Source organism: Epinephelus moara, chromosome 6 (assembly GCF_006386435.1).
Source record: "Epinephelus moara isolate mb chromosome 6, YSFRI_EMoa_1.0, whole genome shotgun sequence".
NCBI lineage: Eukaryota > Metazoa > Chordata > Actinopteri > Perciformes > Serranidae > Epinephelus > Epinephelus moara.
The window spans coordinates 24,169,646-24,182,946 of NC_065511.1; the positions used below are offsets into that span (position 1 = coordinate 24,169,646).

The 13,301-nt window shown below is 40.1% G+C and overlaps 1 protein-coding gene across 1 annotated transcript; it reads right to left on the reverse strand.

Moving 5' to 3' along the window:
• Nucleotides 1–5,684: 5,684 nt before the first annotated feature.
• Nucleotides 5,685–11,871, reverse strand: ethe1 (ETHE1 persulfide dioxygenase). Its single transcript, XM_050046779.1, has 7 exons — nucleotides 11,320–11,871; nucleotides 10,289–10,433; nucleotides 9,511–9,659; nucleotides 9,110–9,239; nucleotides 8,841–8,930; nucleotides 6,273–6,389; nucleotides 5,685–6,134 (listed from the first exon to the last, which is right to left on the reverse strand). The coding sequence occupies exons 1-7, from the start codon at nucleotides 11,527–11,529 to the stop codon at nucleotides 6,088–6,090; spliced, it is 888 nt and encodes a 295-aa protein (XP_049902736.1). The 5' UTR covers nucleotides 11,530–11,871; the 3' UTR covers nucleotides 5,685–6,087.
• Between the last annotated feature and the right edge of the window lie 1,430 nt (nucleotides 11,872–13,301).

Consider the following 13,301-nt stretch of genomic DNA (forward strand, 5'->3'; position numbering starts at 1 on the left):
TGTGTCATTACTTAAGAATGAGCTGTTTAAATCTACACAGGGATCGGGTGCTCGTCTACGGAGTCCACCATGTCGCACCGCTATGTTTCTACAATAGCACAGAACAAGACTGGCCCTAATTAGAGCCAGTTTGGGGTCTGTCAATTCTGTGTTACTGTAGAAACTACCAGCAAGCTACTGCATAATGTAGTTAAACTACGGGTTTAATTACATGTAGTTCACTAGTCCCCAACACTGAAAGTCCTTAGAGACTTCCCAGACCTGTTTCATACGTCCTAGAGAGAAACCCCGAGGGTCTGAACACTCCCTCTGAAGGTGCTATATGTTTGGATCTTTCTTGTGACAAACTCAATGTGAATGTTTAGAATTTCTTGTTTTTCAGGTCTTTAAGTCGTTCTGCTCTGCATTGTGAAATATACAAAGCATCTGCACAGAGGTTCTGGCTTAGAGCCCCTCGGCATGTGCCAGAGGAGAATGTAAAGTAAAGTAAAATCAGTGTTAACACTTGTGGCTCAATTATCAGCATGTGTTTCTGATACTACCACTGGAGAGTGCCGACGTTGGAGATTTTCAAATCCTACACACAAACCCCCGACAGGTGTTTTCAGTTATTCTGGCTGATTACATGTTTGCACAGGTTGTAGGTGGGGGGATCTACACCTCCGAGAAGAGGCCATGTCCACAATCATTCCCTCATGCACTCATTCACCACTCCTTCTATGATAACCACTGAGTAGTTTACTCTACAATGGGCACTTAAATTAGATTTCTAACACTTATGAATCAGTGTCATTTTGTGTCATTAGTGCAGCTGCAGAGTTGCACAAGAGTGATTTTCACATTTATAAACTGTGGTGCATTGCATTGTGGGATTGTTAGCAGAAGGTCTTTCCTTCTGTCATGCGAGTTTGTTAGGATGCTATATAGTGGATACATTTACACACTGAGAATTTGGGCACTGAAATAAAATGGATGAGGAGTTTGTTTCGGACACAGCCAAGGTCTCATCAGACAAAACAATTAAAATTAGAGAATCAGAGAAAATCAAATAATTATAGGCTTTCTTAAAAAACTTTTTAGTGTGAGAAAATATGTGTGTTGCTTCTTGGTGCACAAACAGGGAATGCAACTGAAAATGAGAGGGCTGAGAGACTAAAGCATGTTTCTAAATGTGAGGAAAGGGGTGTTACAACCTATTCTCCCCTAATACCGATATCATTTACTGTATATGCAACACAGGAAAGAAATATTATGATGATATAGCGATAGAGTAGTGGTTCCCAACTGGTGGGTCGCAGTCCAAAAGTGGGTCACAGGTCCATTCTGAATGGACCACAAGTGACTCACAAACATGTCAAGCTTGTAAAAAACACACTTTATTTTGAGGTACAGTAAATTTCCAGCCCAAGTGCCATTTCCTGCTGTTGAGTGAGTGACTGAGGGACAGCTAATTGACAGAGACAGCAAATTAGCTTGACGACATGGCCAAACACAAGTATGACGCTGAATATATTAACCTGTGTGGACCTTGAGTAATGACTAAGGGTAAATCTGGACCCTGTGACTGGACCAGTTGGGAACCACTGCAATAGAGATTAAAAATATATCATAAAGTGCTGCTATAAAACACAACAAACTCACCAAAAGTCACGGCAGAATATTGTAGCGGCAAAAACATACAATTAGATATTCGACAACCATCAAGGCAATGTGGCTGTTAGAAATCCCATGACCTGGATGACTGAGAGTACCTTATGTACCTATGTGAGTAACAGTGTAAGTCCTTACAGCAGCCTTACAGTGATCCCAGTAGAGATTAAAATACCGTAAAGTATTAGACAGTTACTGTATTTACCACCTAGTACCACAGCAATGTGAATTCCTGTTAGTAATAGTCTGAATTTGTTAATGACATTATAGGAGATAAAAACAATTTAAACAAGACGACTCTGGGCTGAATACTGAGTATAGAGGTACACTTATATACCCTATAGAGTATTTTCTTTAGGGTCTGTTGGGCAGGATCTACACTTCACTGTGAGGGCTTTATCGCCCTGACTGGCCTCTTTACAGCTCTTTCTGAATGAGCTGATAGTGTAATAGATTCTCTCCTGTGACATGTGGACGGTGTGAGAGAGAATGGGCAGCAGGTTCATGGTGGCACAGTTTAAGTGGGCTGAGGGAGAGACTGAAAGGGGGCTGGCAGATGGGTGACACAAAGTGGGTGAAAGAACAGCTGGCACCTTCGCTTCCCAGCAGCAAAACAGGACCGAGAGAATGGGACCATTTTACGTAGAAAGCACCGTGTCTCTGAAGCAACATATCTTCAGCTTGACGGTGACAACGGTCACACACACCTCCTGTTTTGAATAAAAAGACAATGCAGGTGTCTGTCGGCGGGGACGCAAGGTGAGGCAAAGGCTGTCTAAATCATGTTGTTTGTCTCGAGTGCTGACAGAGACAGCTGGTAGATGGTGTGTGCGTGAGTGCGTGTGTGTGTTGACAGTATTAACTTGCATGTGACCAGCCAACACCCACTGACAGATAACCTTTTCTCCAGCCGACACTTTCTTTTATTCTTAAACAAGTCTCTGTCTTTAAAGCAAAGTTGCTGTGCCTCTTTTGAGGATTCTGAAACCTTGCAGGCATCTCACGGACAAAACATAAAAGATGTTCATGTAATGACCCACCCAAATAACAATAACAAGTGCAGCTGAGAGGAACTGGATCCAATTAAATACATCAGGCTCATGTACTGTGTGCACTGATCCAAGCCTTCTCTCCTGACACCAATACGTCAGCTCTGCAGATACCAGATACTGATCTAGTGACAGTGCTCTTTCCCAAATTTAAAATCTGCATACCTCACTGTGTAAAAGTCATTTGAATGATTTTTATGTTTTGAAACATAAGGTAAGAGATTGCTGCTCTAAAAACTGTGATAATAGAGGGTTTGTATTAAATGTGGATTGGTTACATCATGGCAGACGGAGCTGTCAGTATCACTGCAGTACAGCGTGTCAGATCGACACACCCTTGTTTATTAGTTAACAATCAGTCCATTTCTATGATGGTGGATCCTCCCTAACTATTAAAATGGACATAAAATGCACAATTCAGTTGTCTGGTAATGTTCTTCTAAGATAATCTACATGTATTCTTGAGTTTCTTAACCCTTTCATGCATGAATTATTACTGCCTCAGTCATGAGTGTTTTTATCCCTCTTAAGGCATGACAAAAATTGTGAAATGCATTTTTCAAGGAGTTTTTCCACATCCACTCAGTGGGACAGCATGCGTTTAAGTCTTCAACTTACCACACACCTTCCCTGTTGAACTATATAAGTCTTTCAATGAACATTTTCTGCAAAAATAACAAAAAACTGAACATTACATTCTCATAAATCAATTGATTTACAGCCAAAAAGTCACTACAGATGAGGTGTTTTCAAGAACAACAACGTTGCAGTAATAGTTTTTATTGCAGTTGAAATATAGCAAGCGATGCATGATGCCTAGGTTAGTGGACAGATGATTAATTGTAATTTCCTCACAACATAAAGTCAGCACTTGGAAAATTTATCAGCCGTATTACTCCTTGTTACTTGATGTTACCAGATTTTATCAACCTGCCAGGGGCTCCTATTATAAAAGGACTGGCAAGATATTATTGAGCTGCACAACGTTTCTAGCTTTCCGTCAGCCATCTTGGTTTCGATCAATCTCAAGTTTGTTTGTCCCCTAAGTGTGGTTCGTTTGGGCAGGTGTGAACACAGCGGTGTGAACACAGCAATTGCACTCGGGTGCACACAAAAAACAACCAGACCAAGACCTTCTTGAAGAGGTGGTCTCGGTCCAGTTACAAATGAACTCTGGTGCGGTTTGTTGTGGTGAGAACGTGTTCTGACCTCGATCCGAACCAAAAAATCAACCTGTGTAGTTGTCCCTCCATTGTGACATTAGAAAGTGTCACATTTATCTGCAAGTGTACTCTTCTTCTACGTTTTGTTTACTTCCTGGATTTTTCCCACATGGTAATTCCTACCAATCAAGAGCAGCTTTACTGCATTTTACTGGCATTTTACCTGGTCCACTTGTAAATGCTGCCGTGAGAACACGAACCAACACTAACAAAATTAATCCCTGATTCAGACTAAAGTAAGTCAACTCTGGGTCTGAAACACCCTTGCATGCAACTACAGCATCAAAATCTATGCATATACAAGCAAATGGCTTTTAAATAGCTGTCCACTGTAGTGACCACGATGCGTGAAAGGGTTGCATGGTACAGTAGGTTATGGTAATATAAGAGCTCTCAGTCCATTCGGTAGAATTTAATGAGTTGCTGTGAAGCATTTAAAGTTTCACTGTAATGGTCTTAGAAGTATGCTGAGGACATTTATAGGTGTGTTTCCCTAAGCCACAAACAGCATGCAGGTGAAGTTAGGACCTTATAAAGAGGTAGCGACCAGGTACAGTAGTAGCATGCAGCTAAGAGGAAGCTATGAAAATCATGAACACAGCACCAAAATAAACGCAAATATAGAAAACACCAAGCAGACAGTACTTGTTGAAAATGAGAGTGAATCTGAGGTTGGCTTTCACCTTTGCTGGCGAGCACTAAAGGAGAGGAAGGGCATGTTTTCTGTTGGACAGGTAGGTGCCTTTTCCATTGCAGCAAATTTTAAGTTCAAAGCAGTGTACGCACAAACAGTGTAGGGAGAGGCCAAGTCTGAATGCTGTGTTTACAAGCAGGAGCCAACAATTCCTGCACAGTATACCTTTAAAGGGTTACTCCAGCAATTTAATACTGTGCTTCCATAAAGGTGTGGAATTCAGTTAATATAGGGAAAAAAGAATGGTCAGAATCTTGACAGCAGAGGCAGAAATATCCTGGGTCGAATTGTTTTCACATGGTGAGGGTATTCCCCGAGACAAAATAGTGTGCATAATCAGTCCAGCGCTCCTTTTAATCCTGGCGAGAGTAAAAAGCTGCAGGGGAATAGTTAGATTCACTTAAAAACAGCTCAACAGAAATATTTTGACACTGGCTCTTGAAAGCTTGTGATCGGTCCAGCACCATCATACAGCGTACTATCACATGAGCGCATTTCTCCGACAGAGGCATGTGGCTGAGTCACAGGCCACACTCCCAAACAAACCTGTCTTACTGGCTGGTGAGCTGTTAAACGCACGCTGAGAGCAGCACGCAGAGAACATCTGGACACCCAGAAGCAGACTTCACTGTGTCGAAACTTGGCGATGATGCTCCTCTTCATATCGTACTGAGATAATAAAACACATTTCAATAGACACCCTTGTCTATTAGACATCGAGACGAGAACACAAATGCACCGCAGTGGCATGTTGTCAATGGAAACTTGGCTCTCAGATTCTGGATGCAAATAAGCGTAGTTTCATTTTCCTGCTATGCAAAAAGGCTGTGGCTGGCAGCAGACTGAGTGGTGTGTGTGTGTGTGTGTGTGTGTGTGTGTGTGTGTGTGTGTGTGTGTGTGAGGCCTTGGCTAAAGCAGTCCGGAATCACTGGAAAGGCCATGTGGAAGAACTCAATTGTCCCAGTTAAGCATTCATGAATACTAAACCAAACCTTGAATGGAACATTCCTATCTGAGCTCTCCTGCTCGTAAATTTCCTCCTCGATTCATAATAACAACACGTCCAAATAGAGTCAGCCATATTTAAATTTAATGAAAATACAAAAAAATATATATTAATAGTGGTCTTTCTTCATAAGCAGATCTTTAGCATTCATTTCTAACAGTTAAAATAAAACTGATATCATTTTCATTTTTAGCATCATCAGTTATGTCAGCAGCTTCACTCCACATGGCAGCAGCTATTCAAATATGCATCTTTACATGTACATAAATACACACATTAAAGCACTTAATGACAAACAGAGTTTGTTTAATTCAGCTCAGATACAAACGTGTAAATGTTAATCACTTTGCTATATGCAAAAACCAAAATGCCTTGTACAGTATGTGTACACATACCTGGCCAATAAGGCTGATTGTGATTATATGAATTCTTGATTTGATTAAAATCCTCCTTTTCGCTGGACATTCAGACTTCGTGTACTCCACAAACCAGATTGGCAGGCACTGAAATATCTGCAAAGGTAGAAGAGAGGTTACAGAAGTATAAATAAGGTCACAAGCATGTTATATCAATGTTCTATGTGCGAGTCTGGGAAGAATTAGACTTATGTTTACTAGGTTGGACTGTAGAAAAAAAAATTCTTTCAGTACCAATTTTGTGAGGCTTGGGGAGATTCAGGTTGTTCATGATGTTCACAAACTCCTCCAGGCTCTTGGTCAAGCGTGGGTTAAACCTGCGCTCCTCACCGACTGTAGACACCATCTGACCTGACACACAAAGACAGATTCCGACAGATATGATGTCATCTGTGGTTGATGTGGTGGTAATGTTTACCAAATGTTGAACCTCACTGATCAATCAAATGAAAATATAAAATTCTGTAAGTGCAAAGACATCACAGCCTGTAAATACCTAAGCAGATATATACAGACATATCAGCCCACCCACTTCTATCAGATATCATCTTAAAATCAGTATGCATCAAATATAATTTCTGACTGATATTTGACAGATTGAGGAAGGGCATTTTTCTTATCTTATCATTTTAGTATCAAATTAGCAACAAGTACATTTGACCACAATTTTTGAGGTACTTCTCACTTACTTAAATATTTTGCATTTAATGATATTTTAAGGGATATATTACATTAAGCAGAAACAAAGTAATATAACGCATTACTAATAGGGTTTTGAGGAATGTTACTACATTTACTATTTCACATAACGTGTTACCACCCAAAATTAAGTGTTTAGAAATTTATGTTTTCAGTCATCAATGATGTGCCACTTCCACCAGTGTGCCACCACAAAAAATATCCTCTGAAGGTTTGCGTGTCTCGTTATGAAATTTTAGGCTGCATTCTAGTGGGGTGCCAGTGATCAGCACATCCGTGTGATGCAACGTCTGAACATATCCCGTTCTGCTTTTGTGTCTAAAGGCTGCTAGAAGGCAGAGGGGAGGATGAGCTGTTTTTTTCCCCTTGTCCTGGTGATCGGCACATCTGGGTGATGCTGTCAGCTGTGCGTTAGCATGTTGGATGTTTTCCCATTTACATCCCCCTTTTAAACAACTCTCTGCAGTGCTGTTGTAGCTGGTCAACTCACAGCAAACCCACAGTTGGGTCTTACAATTCCACTGTTTCTTTTGCGCTCGTCATAGTGACTCGCTCGTACGACAATCCACTCATTGTGTTAACCTCAGCATTTATCTATTGTATTTCATATGACAGACATGCAAATTTTAAACCCTAAACTAAAGTCTTGACATCCTCTGCTGTTTTTATCAGTTTCTTACTGAGAGCTTCCTGTGGTTTTCATGTATCTGCTGGTTTCACAGCCTCACACTGAAAGACACAAACAGTCTCAGTAGCTTTATTAAGATCTGCTCTAAGGTCAAAGGAGTGACACAAAGGTACTTGTTCTGTTTTTCAACAAGCCCTTCATAAAGCAACAAGTATTTTAGCCTCTTCTGGACATGTTCAAACTCCTGCAGGTGAATTTTCCCTGTTGCCATCAGGGCATTGTTACATTATAACCTGCTTGTAAGACTAATCACTATTTGAAATATTTACTTCCCTCTACGATTCGTCTTTTTAATTCTCTATAAATGTTTTTGTTATTGATTTTAATTATTTTAGTGATGATAAAACTATTGACTTTTTTTCTATTTATATATTCCTCTATTGCACTGAACTCCTCAGCATATTTTTATTTCAATAAATACTCATCTTTATGTGTCTACATGTTACTGTATATTATGGCACGTGTGCAAGGCAAGCTTTTCAAACAAATTGCCCCTAGTGGGATTAGTAAATTGCCTGAATCTGAATCCCTATCTCTTAATTTATCAGACTTTGATCTTTTGTCTGCCTGCCTATTCCTGTGTCCAAGGTTTATTTAAAAAAGTCTTGACTATTTGACTGTACTATATCATCACACCATTGTCAATATAAGAGGGTGGTTTTGCTTAAAAAAAAAAAAGTAGTAACCACTGCAGATGAATGCATGAATGGGCCTTACATGTGCTCTGGAGGAGAGCCCTCATTCGGCTGTACAATTTCTCCCACCACTGGATTATTAACTGCAATAAAGTGGAGCTGTCTGTGCTTTGTTTACTGTGAAACAACATGACCCTCTTCCATTTTATAATGCCCTAATATATTAACATAGGTTAGGCCACCTGGAATAACCTTAAGTTGTTAAAATTATCCTCACCTTTACCAGCTGCAACATTAATGCTATGTACATAGTAATGCAATAATATATAGTTCTGCAATGGGCCATTCTGCATAATGGCTACTTTTACTTCTGATACTTTTAAGTAAAGTTTGAGGCTCATTGTTTTGTGCTTTTATGTTTGTAAGATTTTGAACACAGGACTTTCATTTGTAACAAAGTGTTTTTACACTGTAGCATTGCTTTTTTGTTACTCAAATGAAAGATCAGAATACTTCTTCCTACACAAAAGGTGAAGTATTAATCATGAGAGGCATGTTGGAGAAGCTTAACTTGTTCGCGCTTGCATTTGTATAAACACACTCTAGTAACAACACGTGTATCACATCAGTATTGGCTGCTATGGGAGGGAATATACTGGCAACAGCTTTTCAACACTGCGCTGGTGCTTCACATCTCTTTCTTTTGTGTGACTAGTTTTTAAATTTTACACCAGTGACTCCATGAGATAAGACATTCAGATTTATGGGTTCTCAGCCAACCTTTGTAGTCATGCGCTGGGTAGACAAGGCACTGGTCTGGCAGAGTAAAGATCTTCACATGGACTGACTTATAGAGCTTCTTGGCGCAGCCTGAATGAGAGCGACAACATGTGGCAAAGATCAGACAATCCCAAAGACATAAAAGATGCAATACTGCCCTCTTGTGTTCCTCTAGCTAAATTACAAAAATAAATACTTTCTTTCCCAGCCAGTGTGTCAGGAGAAAATGAATAAAGTATTTTATCAGGACAAAGTAAAAGTATGTCTACCCTGCTGGAAGTCTGTCCTGCCGCAGCCTCTGATGAGTAGAGCGTCCCCAGTGAAAACCATGCTCTGATCCTCTGTGATCAGCGCCACACACCCATCAGTGTGTCCCGGTGTCTCTCTCACTGTCAGATACTACAAGGGAGGCATGTAAAGAATATTTTATCAAGCAGCCAGAAAAAGTCTGAGTTCTTTACAGAGCAACAGATGATGCAGATCCAAAATACAATGTCCAGAATACTGATATGTCCATATACATTACCAAGCTAAAGAAGAGCACAATCAAGATACAAGACGCTGAAAAGACTTTCAAAACTATACTGCAATCAGAAGTCAGTTTATTTTTTTCTAAAATGAGGGTTGTATGGATCAATTTTATGTGATGAAACAAGTCACATGTTCTTACATGTTTTCCATAGGTGATCTTGTCTCCCTCTTTCAGGTGTATGTCTGCAGCAGCACCACTGAATTTGGAGATTGCACTCTTCAGTCCAGCCAATCTTTTCTTCATCAGCCCAGTGCTTGTGATGTGGTCTGCATGGCAGTGGGTGTTCACTATCAGAAAAAGGAAATAGTGTTTTACCACAGGCTTTGGAAATAATTCAAGAATATCATATTCAAGAGTTGGTGGAATAGTTTTGTGATTATATATAAGCCATTATATTAAATATTAATTTAATCTTGCATGCATTTTTGATATTCTGTTACATAAAGCAATGATGGAAAATATTCTTATTAATAGTGTGATGTTTATTCCAGCCAAATTGCCCAGTCCTGGGAGTCTTTTGACACAAGAAACCTGCTTTCTACAGTGTACAATTGTGTATGAGCCTGGCCTAACTGAGTTCAAAGTCTTGGGAAGAGTGAGGTTTCACATCAGAACACAGAATACAGATGTGACTTTCTAATAACCTTTATATTTACCTTGCTCTTGGGCAAAGTTTTTCCCGCACTTTGCTGAGTTAGCAAAATCATCTGATAAGCTTTCCCTGAAGTTCACTGTTCCAGTACAGGAGCTAAATTATCCTTAAGTCAACCTACACGTCATAGCTGACAGGATAATGTGCAGCAGACATGTACATGTAAATAAACAAAAAGGTTTGTATTGGACATTAAAGCGAATGGGACACTGATATTTAAACAGTGTCTACATTAATGGAATAGCACCAAATCCTTTCAGATACCTGCCACTTTTAGATCAAGCCCCAGTTCCTCTATTAGCTTCAGGTCCCTGTCAATGGTCTCCAGAACGGGATCAATGATGACTGCCTCCTTGGTCTCTGTGTCTGCCAGCAGGTAGGTGTAGGTGCTGCTCTCGCGCTCAAACAGCTGAACAGATAAAAAAAACAGGTGAGAGCACAGGAGTGACTCAGCAATAAAGGATTAATATCCTCCCTGTCATTCTCCACTAGTGTCTGCTTGCAAATGTGGGTGAAATTGCAAAAGAGAGAAAGAAAGTATGTAGAGATGTAACAGATAAGGATGTGGAGCTACTTGTTGCCAGTGCAAAATGTGTGCCTCTTAAGTATTTGGACAGTTTGCAGTGTTAGGGATAAGTGTATATTTAGTGTTTGCAGCCAAGGGATTTTTTAATTTCAACTCAAGGCCCCATTACTTGCTTGTCCTGGAGTTTTTAAAAAGGACCACACAGTCCTCTTCATTGGACTGAGTTTGCTTAGTTGCCATAGAAATGTAGACAGTGAGATACAGCTCGCTGCAGACAAAGTGATTTTTTTTTTGTCAACTGCTGCTTCCGAGGTCAATAATAAACAATAAATAATCCGTCCTCTGCTGTAAGTATACATCAGGCTGGACAGGATGCATATGTCAACTGTAACGTTAGTGCCAACATGCTACAGCCATTACATACATTCAGTACATAGTCTTCCGGGTTTACAACGTTATTGAAACAATACAGAGCAGACTGAGCGAAGTGAGGGGCGTGTTTGGCTGATAAATCACGACCACAATCCACAGATATGAATCTGATAACTTAGTTTGGCCAAATTTAAACAAATATCAACTCTGAATGTAACTTAACAGGAAGCTAGTTAAGCTAACGGCTAGCTAACTCCGCCTAGCTTTCTGTCAGCTCACGAGACGTTAAGCTACCGTTAGCAGCCCAACTATTTACAAACACTTCAAAAACATCTCCGACCTGCCACAACAACTTAAAGTGAATGGAAAAAGCACATATGTATATATATGAACCTACTTGTCTGAAGAGCGGTCCTCCGGCCAGCGCCATCCTGGAGCAGTACGACCTCCTGGTAGCTCTTATCGGATCAATGCCAGTACTGACGCCGGGAAAGAGGCGTCTGCTCTCGGCCGCAGCGTAACTCGAGCCCTCGGTGATTCCTCTGAAGCGAAGCGTGACAGCCAGAGCCCGCTGGAGCGGTTTCACCCTGCTTATTACCGAGCACATTGTCGTTCGTCGGTAATTTCCTGAAAGCTCTACCAGATAATTGTTTAAAAGGGGACTAATGTCTTGAGAGGCTGCTGGTGGGAGCCTGTCACAATGTGCAGCCGCGTTTAGCTCGGGTTTGTGCAAGATAATGTCAAATATCCTCCATGAAAGCTCACAGCTCAGAGTGGTTTCAAAGCCTCACGCTCACTTTGGATGAACTGAGACACAATAGTGGTGTTACAGTGTCAGTCGCTTTTACAGCGGCTGTTACTGCCATAGCAAATGTTCATCATTGAGCAACCAAACGTTCACTTCATCCAATGCAGTCCAGCAGGTCAACTTGCTCCGCGCGCATCTCCTTCACCAGTCATGACTCATTACGGATCATTACTGTGTGTTGTGGTGCACGAGCACCGCTCATGTACGCTCACAGACACGCACACAGTGTGTTGACTGTGGCGGAGGCCTACGTGACTGCTGACATATACTTTTATCAGGAAGTCTCATATCACCCAAAATAAAGTAGGCTACAATCCAAAATAAAAGGAGCTGTCACCTGGCATGCAAAACACACCTGAACATTTGTATAAATGATAAAAATGAATGATACTGTCTGGCAGTAATGGCCTTAAGTTTAATAGTTAGTCTTATAATGGAATATTTATTACTGGAATATTACCATGATCATTTATTATGTTAAGCTGCTCATATACTTTTACTGTATTTAGCTATCTTGTATGTTGTATCTTGTGTATCTTCTGTTTTTGGCTCCCTACCTGAACTTTTGTTTGGTATGCATTTTTAATTTCTCGTAGCTATTTGGGATCAGTAGGGCCCAATAAGTACAAATAAAAAACTCAACACTGTCAACGATAATAAAGTACCAATGTCCTCAAACGAGTACTTCCTAATTAACAGTGTTTTAGCTTGTTACAGTCGCTAAGATTGGTCAAATTTGTTGCCATATCAAACTATAAACATTATTAATCATAAATAAACAAGTTTCAACCATAAAATGTGATCAGGTTTTGGACCTTGTCCACTTTTGTGTCAAGATCGGCTGCAGATCGACTTGGCAGAGATGGCCGCCATCTTGTTTTTAGATGGATCAGTGTATCCTCCCGAGACCTGAACTTCTGTTTGGTATGCATTTTTAATTTCTCCTAGCCATCTGGGATCAGTAGGACCCAATAAGCTTAAAAAAAATGAAACATTCTCAACGCTAATATCCAGTGTCCTCAAATGAGACGATAGTAAAAACCCAATGTCCTCAAACAAGTACTTCTTAATTAATAGTGTCTTAGCTTATTACTGTTGCTAAAATAGGCTTTGTTGTTGTATCAGACTATAGACATTATTAATTATAAATAAACACGTTTCAACCATAAAATGTGATCAGGTTTTGGATCTTGTCAACTTTTGTGTCGTTATCAGCTGCAGACTAATTTGGCAAGGATGGCTGCCATCTTGCTTTTACATGGATTGGTGTATCCTCCTGAGACCCGAACGTTTGTTTGGTATACATTTTTACTTTTGTCCTAGCTTTTTGGGATCAGTAGGACCCGATAACAATAAAAAACTGAAACATTCTCAATAATAATAAATACCTAGTGTCCCCAGACGAGATGACAATAAAGTCCCAATGTCTTCAAACGAGTACTTCCTAATTAACAGTGTCTTAGCTTGTTACTGTTGCTAAAATTGGTCAAACTTGTTGCCATATCAAACTATAAACATTATTTATCATAAATAAACAAGTTTAAACCATAAAAAGTTGATCAGGTTTTGGA